The 12860-nt window shown below is 37.9% G+C and overlaps 1 protein-coding gene across 2 annotated transcripts in view; it reads right to left on the bottom strand.

The window, feature by feature from the left end:
• Nucleotides 1-12860, bottom strand: part of TTC27 (tetratricopeptide repeat domain 27) — a 178992-nt gene that overhangs the window by 37576 nt on the left and 128556 nt on the right. For both annotated transcript variants that reach the window (XM_025354562.1, XM_025354563.1), the window contains exons 14-15: nt 2647-2745; nt 241-293 (exon numbers count right to left, since the gene is read on the bottom strand). In XM_025354562.1, the coding sequence (XP_025210347.1) occupies nt 241-293; nt 2647-2745 (152 nt within the window). The remainder of the gene's footprint in view (nt 1-240; nt 294-2646; nt 2746-12860) is intronic.

The raw sequence follows: 12860 nt of genomic DNA, 5'->3' as shown, positions 1-12860 counted from the left end.
AAGATTTCAAGTAACATTTCTTATTTTATTACATATGAAATGTTTTCAAGAAATACACTGTATATTTAGAATTTAAGTTAATTTAGTTTGAATTAAGCTATTCTACTTAAGTTATTCTATTTCATATACATGGGTGAGAAAGGTAAAACAAGGAGAAACATTGAAACAATGTTCAGTTGTAGAAAATCTCACTCATTTATTTGGGAAGCAAAGTTCTTCATATTTGTCTGATATACTTACTTTTGCTTTAATCGGATATAGGAAGTTGATAAATTGTTCCAAGCTTCAGCATTCTGAAATGATAGAGGACTCAGTTAATTAACTATTCTCATTTAGGTAAAATTATTGCTGAAACCAAAAGTACAACACACTTTCCTAGTCCAATATATGCTCTTTAAAATCACAATTTTCAATAAGGTGTGTTTAAAGGTATACAGCAAAATTAAATCAAGCTGAACTTTTATAATTTAGAAAAAGGTTAAAACAATCAACCAAGCAATATAACTATGATTGTACCAATCAGCAATTCAGTTAAGATTTTATTTTCAAATTTAGACTTACAAAATAGCTAATTTACAACATGCTCTATATAGTACATAGATTTATCACAAAAAAAGACAACGCAGTATACTGTTTTTTCCTATCTTAAAAGTTTTTGCCATTATACCATTATCCTTCTTCACTGGATAGGGGGGTTAAAAAAGAATCTGTTCTCCAGTGTTACTACTAAGTATTTCATCCATCAAACATATTTCTCTACCTATTCCTCTACCCAATAACAAAAATAAAGCAAAAATGAATTTTTTTTTTTTTTTTTTTTTTTTGAGACGGAGTCTCGCTCTGTCGCCCAGGCTGGAGTGCTGTGGCACGATCTCGGCTCACTGCAAGCTCCGCCTCCCGGGTTCACGCCATTCTCCTGCCTCAGCCTCCCGAGTAGCTGGGACTACAGGCGCCGCCACCTCACCCGGCTAGTTTTTTTTGTATTTTTTAGTAGAGACGGGGTTTCACTGTGTTAGCCAGGATGGTCTCGATCTGCTGACCTCGTGATCCGCCCGTCTCGGCCTCCCAAAGTGCTGGGATTACAGGCTTGAGCCACCGCGCCCGGCCAAAAAAATGAATTTTTTTAAATCAGCTTAATCAGGTTGAATTTATATAAATGTTGATTCAAACAAGAATGATATAAATTATATATTTCGCTTTGTTCCACTTTTCATCTAATATAGTATATATCGTTCTCAAGTCCCATACATATGATTCAAAAATTAAGTGGTAGTGGACCTCCACTTCCAGACATGGCAAAATTAGTAACTTTTTGAACTCTGGCAAAGAACAACTACCAGAAAGCTGTGAGCTGAATGGAGATTTTGGAGGTCACACTGTGCTAGACGTTATTCAAGTTCCAAATGAGCCAAAGTGGAGAGTTCTTATTGATTGCCCATGGCATTAAATTCAATCCCAGAGAGGTTATACCTTAAGAAAAGGTTATTAGAGGTCTGGGTGCAGTGGTTCACATCTGTAATCCCAGAACTTTGGGAGGCCAAGATGGGAGGATCACTTGAGGCCAGGAGTTCGAGACTAGCCTCATCAAGAGAGCAAGGCTCCATCTCTACTTTTTTTTTTAAAGGGTTATGAGAAAATAAGAACTCCAGACTCACTTTAACAAGCTTAAAAACAAGCTGATTTATGAGTAATTTAACTGAATGCCAAAATAAAACTCAATCCTCCTTAAGAGAACAGAATAAAACCAAGAAGCACAACAACATAGCATCCACAATGCGTAGAATACAATTAAAAAACAATGGTGGACATGGGAAAAAGCAGGAAAATTTTCTTCATAACCAAAGGGAAAAAATCAGTTAATAGAAACAGTACCAGAAATGAAAGAGATGTTGAAATAAGCATAGGATTTGAAAGCAGTTATTATAAACATGTTCAAAGATGTAAAGGAAAACATGAACATAATGAGGGAGTGTTTGGGGGAATGTTAGTAGAGACATTAAAGCTGTTAAAATATCCAAATGAAAGCAGCCTGACTGCTGGAACTGCTTGTTGTAACCTGAAACCAGTTTTATCTGCAGCTTCTGAGATAATTTGCTGAAACTCTGGGACTAATTTTGCCCTCTGCCATCCCTCATCAATGGAAGCTTGCCAGCTCCCCAAACCCTTACTGTAAGTGCCAATGAATTTCTCTAAGAGAAATATGTAACACTTCTCCTTTTTATAAAACTTCTAACCTTCTCTTTGTTCTTCAGGCATATCAAAGACTACCTGGCATGCATATATGCTCCAAATTGCAATTCTTTCTTCTCAAATAAAACATTAAATTTAGATCTTTTATATAGAAAATGTTAAGGAGTCCCCCCCCCCCAGAAAAAACAACCAAAACCCTACTAGAAGTAATAAATGAGCTCAGCAAGGTTGCAGGATATAATTAATATATAAAAAGCAATTGTGTTTCTATATACATAAAGAATTTAGCTATTAACTTATTTCCAGATTTATAAATCCTATACCTCAAGGTATGACCTTCCCTCAAATGTATACTTTCCTCCAACACAAAAGGAATTGTTGTTCTGAACCATACAGTACAATTCCAATAACAGAGAGTAAAAAGCCATGTAAGGACAGAAGATCAAACAAACTTACATCGGGTTCTAGAGTCACACAGCGCTGAAATGCCTTTGCTGAACCTTGATAGTCTTCCAAGGCCAAATAAGCACAGCCGAGAGAAAACCACACCCCAAGCTGCAAAGACCAAAAAATCAAAGTCATTCAAACACACAGAAACATTTACAGAATATAATCTGAAAATTAAGATACTATCAACAAACACACTCCTAGAAAGAATGCAGAGCTATATAATAAATATTTGCCTTACATTTAAAGGTAGAATATTTAGCAATGGAGGTAAATTTTTCCGTATAATTTTCAACACTAACACTGAAAACATGCAATATTATTGCATATGTTTCGTGGAAAAAGTCCATACTTTGTGCTAACCGAACTCCTTACTGGGCGTGTTGGCCCTCTTTATCTGTGGGTTCCACAACTGTGGGTTCAATCAGTTGCAGAATGAAAATATTGGAGCAAAAAAAAAACTGGATGATTGCAACTCTACTGAATATGTACAAACATTTTTTTCTTGTAATTATTCCCTAACAATACAAATTACACAGTGTTTGCACTGTGTTAGGTACCATAAGTAATCAAGAGATGACTGAAAGTTTACAGGAGGATGTACATAAGTCACACGCAAATACTACAGTATTTTATACAACGGACTTGAGCATCATGGATTTTGGTATCGGTGTTGGGGGTGGGGCCTGGAAGCAATCCCCCATGCATTCTGAGGGACCACCATACACAACATATCAGCAGATTCACAACTGATGAATGTACTACAAACTCAAAAAAAGAAATTTCTTTTTTCATCTTCAAACTAGACCACAAGAGCTTCTGCAGCTTAACCAGGAGCCAGACTGCCCTAGCATATATCTGCTTTAGGCATGCCTGAAAATAATTTAGGAAAAGGAGATTCAGAATCTGGATTATCAAATAGTTACTCAAAATGTAAAGTATGACCTAAGCCAATTAGATTTGTAAACACTGAGATTTAGAAAACAGATAAAATAGGAGGTAGCTATACAGATTACAAAAAACAAAATCTGTACATCATAAGGTTTCCTTAAAATTTGATAGCCTCTGTCAAAAGGGAGATAAAACTAACAAAAATTTGGCTGGGTGTGGTGGCTCACGCCTGTAATCCCAGCATTTTGGGAGGCCAAAGTGGGTGGATCACTTGAGGTCAGGAGTTCAAAACCAGCCTGACCAACATGGTGAAGCCCCCGTCTCAACTAAAAATACAAAAATTAGCCGGACGTGGTGGTGTGCACCTGTAATCCCAGCTACTGGGGAGGCTGAGGTAGGAGAACCACTTGAACCTAGGAGGTGGAGGCTGTAGTGAGCTGACATTGCACTACTACATGCCAGGCTGGGTGACAGAGCGAGACTCCATCTCAAACAAAACGAAACAAAACAAAACAAAACAAAAACAAAAAACAAAAAATTAACAAAAATTCAATAGAATTAGTCAGAAATGCAGCTATTATGAGTTGTTTTCCTTCCAGTCAGTCAGCAAAGCCAACTTTATAAGCAGATTGAAGTCTCCTTTCTTACTGAGTTCCAGAAAGTCACTGAACCAGCTGTCAGATTTGCCTGAACAGTTCAGGGTAGGAAAGAAAACAAGGTGCTCTGTTATCTATCCACAGCCTTCCACAGAGGCAGAGCAGGAGGCTGCCTCTACATCACTCCTCCTTCAGCCATTCCCACAAAACTTGTTCCATATGGCTAGCAGAGGCCTGAAAGTTCTTTAAGCAAATAAAGATTTTTAGCCAGTAATTAGAGATAAAGCTTAGAAAGCAAGCAGACTTGGGCCATTTAACACTTTGCCATGAATTTACAAGAGGCTATAAATAACTGTTATCAGGAGCCTTTATGGAGAACAGATTTTGTTAGAGGGACAGGGACAGGTAATCACTGAAAAGAGGATGGATATATGTCTAGTGGGAGCAGGGAGAAGCAGAGGTACTAGGTTGAAACTAAAAGTTAGAAGTTCACTTTTCTGAATCATGGGACTTTCAACAACCTAAAAATGAGCTCACCACTTTGCTTTCATCTGTTTTTTTTTTTTTTTAATAGAATTAAATGAAAAGAGCTTCAATGCATCAAACCACACTTGCTGAACATGATACATTCTGAGAGAAACTAAAGTCTGATGCTAACATATAAAACAAGCTCTCTAAACTCCAACCAAGTAAAAAGTTTCAAAATCTGTGTACTGGCCGGGCACAGTGGCTCACGCCTATAATCCCCAGCACTTTGGAAAGCCGAGGCACGCAGATCATGAGGTCAGGAGATCGAGACCATCCTGGCCAACATGGTGAAACCCTGTCTCTACTAGAAATATAAAAAAAATTAGCCAGGCATGGTAGCACACGCCTGTAGTCCCAGCTACTCAGGAGGCTGAGGCAGGAGAATTTCTTGAACCCAGGAGGCGGAAGTTGCAGTGAGCCGAGATCGTGCCACTGCACTCCAGTCTGGGTGACAAAGCAAGATTCCATCTCAAAAAAAAAAAAAAAGTCTGTGTATTATATTTCATCAATGTTAAAGTACACTCTTCTCCCCATCATTTAACATTTCTGAAATAGAGATGCGTCTGAAAAACCAATAGCTTGTCAGTTTTATTGGCAACATTTTTTTTTTCTATATAAAGTGGTACTTAAAGGTACTTCTTACAACTGATGGCATCTTAGATACAAAGAATTATGGTACCAAGTATAGTTGGAATAAGGGATTCTTATTTTGCGACGAAATCAAGAACAATGAGAACTGACTTCAAGGTCCTCAAAATGCATGTGCTCTGCTTGTTTTCTGCACCAGCAAAGAACAAACACTATTTCCCATGTGTTGTTATAAAAACCACACGTGTGGCCAGGCGCAGTGGCTCACACCTGTAATCCCAGCACTTTGGGAGGCCGAGGCGGGCGGACCACGAGGTCAGGAGATCAAGACTATCATGGCTAACACAGTGAAACCCCATCTCTACTAAAAATACAAAAAAATTAGCCAGGCGTGGTGGCAGGAGCCTGTAGTCCCAGCATATCGGGAGGATGAGGCAGGAGAATAGCGTGAACCTGGGAGGCGGAGCTTGCAATGAGCTGAGATGGCGCCACTGCACTCCAGCCTGGGCTACAGAGTGAGACTCCATCTCAAAAACAAACAAACAAAAACACATGTAAATTCAAAATCTAAATAAAAACTTCATTTCTCAATCCATCTAAGAAGATTTACAAAGGTTGCAAATGTCCAAAATTAGCAATTATTCTTCTAGCTCTAAAACAGATGGGGGATGAGGTTATCTTTTATTTTTAATTTTTAAAACTACTGAATGTTTTATAACCAGTGTCTTTAAAACCAAAACAAATTTAATGAAAATCAGACAGATGACTTAATTTAACATAAAGTATTATGGTTCTCTTTTCGTTTTACTTTTGGTTATTTTTGCAGTGTTTTAATACTCTGCATTTGAAGGAAAAATCCTAGGATCATTAACTGCTAGGTTTTATCTACTGATAACATGAAGGGAGACGAGTTTTGCACATGGTGGTGTTCTTTGAAATCATCCAATGGCTTTTCTTTTTTGAGGTCTTCAGAATGTGGGAGACTACAGATAATATTTGGTGCCTCTTTTACTTTTTTCTTTTTAAACTATTACTTAAACTGCTATTACCAATAGTGACAGGCATCTCAGTTCAGAATAGTCATACTCTTAAGAACATAAAAGAAAAACAAAATCAAAAGAAGCTTCAAAAAAAAGCTTTTTTTTTTTTTGCTTTTCAAAAAAAGAAAAACAAAATCAAAAGAAGCTTCAAAAAAATCTCTTGCGATTCCTTAGAACAGAGTTGTATATGTTTGGGTACAAAAATACCTACCTTCTAGTCCAGTGCTATCAGATAAAAATATCATGCTAGTAGCCTCATTATATTTTCTACATTTCAAAAAGTCAAAAGAAGGGGGTCCACGCCTATAATCCCTGCACTTTGGGAGGCTGAGGTAGGCAGACCACTCAAGTGAGGTCAGGAGTTCAAGACCAGCCTGGCCAACATGGTAAAACTCTGTCTCTACTAAAGATACAGAAAAATTAGCAGGCATGCGTCTGTAATCCCAGCTAGTCAGGAGACTGAGGCGGGAGAATCACTTGAACCGGGAGGCGGAGGTTGCAGTGAGCCACAATCACGCCACTGCACTCTGGCCTGGGCTACAAAGTGATACTCCGTCTCAAAAAAAGAAAAAAAAAAGGGTAAAAGAAAGGGTGAAGTTTATTTTCATAACATTTTATTTAACTCTACATATCCAGTATGCGATTACTTCAATATATTATTACTATACAAAGTTATTGAGATATTTTATAACCACTTTTTCACACCAAGTCTTTGAAATCTGATGTGAATTCAACACAGCATGGATCAATTTCAACTAGTCACATTTCGAGTGTCCATTGTCACACATGACTAGTGGCTACCATATTAACACAGTTATACTATTTCTCTAAAACACTGACATAGGCCCTGGAATACCTTGCATCCTTCCCTTCTTTCTCCAATAAAAAACTAGCTCCTTTGGCTGAGACCCTCCCTTGAGCTTCTTTCATATACTATAGTTACTCCTGTTCCTCTCTTTACAATAACGACCAAAATAATTAGCTCTTAATGAGCATCTGCTATGTGTGCCAAGCACTGACACCATGAGCTTTCCACACATTACTCATGCATTCCTCACACCCACCCTGCAAGGTGGTCAATCTTACTCTCCTAAGAGAGGCGACAAAGAGTCAGAGTCAGTCATGGACAGAGGAGAGGTTCGACACAGTCAGTGTGACTCCAAAGACCACATCCTGTCTGTCTCTGACAACACCATTCTGCCCATACACAAGCCATGATTTAAGGCAACACCATTCTTGTCACCAATAAAGAGAGGGGGGAAATATGGCAGTTAACATGTGCTGGAGAAACCCAGAAGATAATTCTTTAAGAACCAGGAGCATATCTCTTCCCCCACAAAGGCTCTCTTGATTGGGCTAGTCAGGTGGACAAAAGAAGACCTAGAAAAATGGGTGGCCACAGGACGGGGCAAGAATGGAGGGAGATAATCACCTGACAGAGAGGCCCTGGTTGAGCTTTCTGCAGACCTTATTTCCAGGGCAAATCGTGAAGGCAAGTTGGCCGTAGGCAGGCAATAACCTTTAAAAGCTGACTGTCTAGCGTTTATCTCTCAGGGAGCCAATATAGAAACACAAAAGCAGGCCAACTTTTTATTTTGAATGTGATAATACTTGTACTTAACCAACGGCTTTAAATTATTTTAAAAATAATCCACAAAGAATTCAAAAGCTTGAAAGCATGGTTTCTCTGAATTTCCCTCACAAAGCCCCCTAGAGTGTGACAGAGGAGAAAGATGACTGGGATTCAAGCGGCTCTGGGTAACTGTTAAACGACCCTGGCTATGTCACTTAACCTGCGTGTCTCAGTTCCCCGAGTGTGAAATAAGCAGGGGTGGACTAGACTAAAATTCCTGAGTTCTTCAGATGCCCCAGATTCTGAAAACCCAGAGGGGACTGGGTTTGAAGGTACGCTATTGCCATCTGGTGGCACAATAAGGACACTGACAATAGAATGGAATACAGAAGCACTTCAACTTATGAGAGGGTTATGTCCTGATAAATCCATCGTAAAATGAAAATATTGTTAAGTCAAAAATGCATTAAATTCACTTGATTTGCTGAACCTAATAGCTTCACCTAGCATACCTTAAACATGCTCAGAACACTTACATTAGACTACAGATGGAGAAAACCGTCAAGCACAAAGCCTATTTTATTTTTTAAAAAGTGTAGAATATCTCATGGAATTTATTGACTACTATACTGAAAGTTGTCAACAGAATAGGTATATGGGAACTCTAAGCATAGTTTCCACTGAAAGTGTATCATTTTTATACCATCATAAAGTAAAAAAGTTATTAAGTGGAACTATCATAAGTCAGGGATCGTCTGGTATTTAGAATCAGCAGGTTTGAAGAACTAGAAGGGAATCAATTCAATTAGAGACCTTAGAAATCAATTCAAAAGAGATCTAGAGGAAAACGATGCTTACAAAGGAAATAACTGGCTTAAAGCCACACAATAGTTCCTATATCCAAGTGTGAAATATGTGTGCTGAAGACAGTGACTGTAATACTTACTAAACTTTAATAATTAAAATAAAAATTAAAGTTTGCTACCCTGAGGGTTAGCAAAGACTAAGCACCACTAGATAATTGGCACAGATAACTTTTATAATTAAAAAGTTAATTTTTGCAAGGGTTATTTAAGGCATCTTAAATAGGTACTACTTATGAGCCTGCTACTGAAGCTCCCTTACTCCTGAAAGTTTCTACATAATCAATAATCAGTATTCACACTTTCGGCTGATTTCCCTCAAAGGATCAACTGCTTTGAACTGTTCTGTCACATATAATAAAGGTTAATGTAGAATAATCTAACCCTAAAGCCACACCACACTCTCCACTCTTTCTGTACCCCTGCCTCATTTCTATGACCCCAAACGCAGATGAGTTGTTGAATGTAGAATCATTAAACAGGAAATGACCACAGTCAAATCCAAGAGTGACATCAACGGTGTCTGGTAGTAGCTTTTCCTAAAATGATGCTTAATGCTCATTTTTTTCCTAATGTGTACCGCCAACTCTTTCATAACCAAGTTTCTCATTTACTAAATTCTAAGTTCTCCTTCCACGAGGAAATACAAACCTTAACCTGCCAGCTTCCTGGTCTCTCCAAAGGAATAATTTCTTCTATTTTATTGTCTTCCCTTAAACTAAAGGATCAACTAAATTTTATACATAATTTTTCTTTTACTCTAGGCTATTAATTATTGAATGCCCTTCTCTTAATTCTTGACCTAGATTTGGTTACCACTGGTCTTTATATTTGCCCAGTCTTTTCAAATAATTCACAATGCAAGGTAACATAGGTGTTTATATGTCATGTGCATGTGAGAGTCTCCTGTTAGATATATCTCCCTAATTTTAGCCTACAGATAATGGGGCAGCAATGGTTTTTCTACAGTGCAACAGGCAGAAAAGTAAAGAACCACTATGTAACATCTATTATTGTGAACTTACTATGGGCCAGGAAATATGTTAGACACCTAACAAATATTGGCTCTAATTTTCTCAGCAGCAAATCCAGGTAGAAATTGTAAACTCCATTATTTAAAAGCTCAGAAAGACGAAGAGATTTGCCTTTGTTATCTTCCTCGAGATTACCAGAATTCAGAATCAGGTCTATGGTAGCAAAGCTTTCGGCCTCCCTACTATGCATCAGTCACAGCTACAGCCCAGATGTTATCACAGCACTCACATTTCTTGGCAGTTATGCAAGTTACACCTTAGGACTTTCATTCTGTACTGCTTACCAATACGAGAAGGGAGGAATAAAAAGGAAAGAATGTCTGTTTTCTGTACATATTATTCACACATGTTCATCCTGTCCTCTCTCTTGGAATGTGAGTTCCAACCTCCTTGAGTCTTCCCACCACAAATAACATAAGTCCAAAACAAAAACTATATAAATCCATTTCAAATAAAAATATTTTATCCTTTCCAAAGCTAAAATGGAAGAAAAAGTGAAATCAAGGAAGAGCAGCATGTACAAACCACCAAGATAATTAAAATGCCAGAGTACTGTATCGTAGAAGTCTGGTCTTATTAAGTAAAACAATAGCACTTGGAAAGGTCAGCTCTGTTAAATCCGTGGTCTCAAAGAGAGTCACTCACTAACACGTGCTGGATGGTTCCAAAATATCAATCTTATAACCTCACTTTGCTTCTGATGAAAGCCCCGATGGTTCTTCATTAAAGGATGAAAAAAGTTCAAACCTGACAGCCTGGTATTCAGGGCTTTTTATAACTTGACCTCGACCAAATATGCCATTACTTCCTAGCATGCTATGATATCCTCCAGGGCAAAATTGTGAAGAGGTTAAGAGCAAGAGCTCTGGAATCAGAAAGCTCAGGTTGAAATCCCAGCCCCACCCCTCATAAATTGTAAAATCTAGTACAAATTACTTAACCCTCTATTTCTTCTTTTATGAAAGTAGGGTAAAAACAGTAAGTACCTCAGTGACTGCAGAGAATTAAAAATAAATGGAAAATGCTTCTAGAACAGTACCTGGCACTGAGTAAATATTCAGCATTAGTTGCTATTTTCACTATTATAACTGAATAAAATATAAACCGTCAAAACTAATAGTTACCAAGAAACTGCTCTCTGCAGCGTTGGTTTTTACATCTGCTAGTTTCCTTCCTTCAAACACATTTTCTCAATTTTTTCCACCTATCCAAATCCCAACCATTCCTGGTAGTTCATACCAACATTCACTTCCATTAGGCTTTTTCTGACCATTCACATCCTTATTTACAAGGCCACCCAAAAGCATCGCCAGGCACCCAAAGCATGTTGCCTATTCATTCAACTCCTTAGTTACACACAATGCTATTGATGTCTCCTCTCTCCATTTAACCTATATAAACCCCTGGAGGGCAGGAGTCTGTGTCTTAACACAACTCTCCTGTATCCCCCTCAATACCTCAATGGTTTACAAAGAGTTCATACTTACCTAAGAGCTTAGAATATAGATGCTTAATGACTAGAAATAGCTATTATGTGAATGTTCTCATTTTCCAGTCTTATTTTTAATACTATTCCTTATTTCCAAAGCTAATACCTTCATGTCTTCTCCTCATTCCACTCTCCCCTAGAATGATATTCCCTATTTATCTCCCCTCTCTCCTTACAACATTCCATTTCTCCTTTATCCATTGGAATCTTTCATGTCTGCCTTCCTCCATGTAAAGGACTCCAGTATCTTGAAATGTTTTACCTGACTTTTCTGCCCCTTTGAGTACAAAACTCTACATTTGTCTCTCATCTCTCTGATGTGCTCCTAAAATGAACAGTCTACAGATTATATCTCCATTTCTTCATCTATCACTCACCCTTTAATCTCCTGAATCTGTTTTTGAACATCATTAGTGGGCTCCAAATCCAATGACCTCTTCGTAGCCCTCTGGACTTCATCATTACATGTGACATAACTCACTGACATTTGCTCTTGTTTTAGGTGCCATGAACCCCTTGCTGGGGTTTCCTTCTATCCCTCTGACCAAGACTCTGATGTACTCTGAGACCTATTTTACCGGTGCCATTTCTCCTATCTTCTTCCAACAGCAGGAGATGCCCAAAGCTCAGGACATTGCCTGTTATTCTCTTCCATCACAGTTTTCTGTGAAGAACTCACTTTCATGGCTTCAACTAACTTCCACAGAAAAGCCCCATCTGCACGGTCAGGCCTCACTGTTGGGCTTCACTAGGGCTTTCATCTCCAACGGACTAGCAACCATTTCTGCTACAATACAGCACCATCTCCTCATATTCAACATCCAAAACCACAACACCTTGCTGGCAAAAGATACTTTCCCTTCCTCCTAAATTCCCTATAACTATCAATAGAGATCAATAGAGATATTTTTCCTTTTTAATCAGACAATTGAGAAAACTGGCCTCCTCTCTGATTCCAACATCTCCCTCAATACTGCCAGCCCAATGTGCAAGTCCCAGAAAATTTCCTCTGTAATGAGGCTTCAGTCGTTCTATCTTTTCCATGCTCACCACTCAAGCCACTGATAACTCACCCATGATATTCATTCCTTATTTAAACTTCCCATAATACCACTTTTGTCATATCACTTTTTAATTCAAAACCACAAAGGCTCCCACATCCACAGGGTTAGATAATCCTGATACAGGGCATTTAAGGCCCTTTGGAAACTACTTCTGTCCATTATCATTTCCTGGCAGAAACTCTCTGTTCTCTGTTGATAGGTTGACATAGCACAATTCATGACCACATCCATATCTGATATACAAGTACTTGATAATGCTTAGTTAGGCAACCACATAATATAACATCCAAACTGCATCACTTCTGAAAGTGAACCAGAGAACTAAAGAAAATAATTTAAATTATATGGTTTTAAAAAATATTTATCAACCAACAAACTGTTGATCAATAAATTGGTTTTACTCCATCAGGAGACTTATAAAATGATTCTATTCAAAAATTATTTTCAAAAATAAAATTTATTGAAAAATAAAACTATATTAAAGTAAAAAACTTTAATCCTGATTATGTGAACGTTGAAAAATAATAAAGGAGCATTAATCAAGCTGTACAATTATA

This window comes from Theropithecus gelada, chromosome 13, assembly GCF_003255815.1.
Source record: "Theropithecus gelada isolate Dixy chromosome 13, Tgel_1.0, whole genome shotgun sequence".
Lineage (NCBI taxonomy): Eukaryota > Metazoa > Chordata > Mammalia > Primates > Cercopithecidae > Theropithecus > Theropithecus gelada.
Note: the sequence above shows the minus strand (reverse complement) of the source record. Positions and strands in the feature narration are given on the sequence as shown.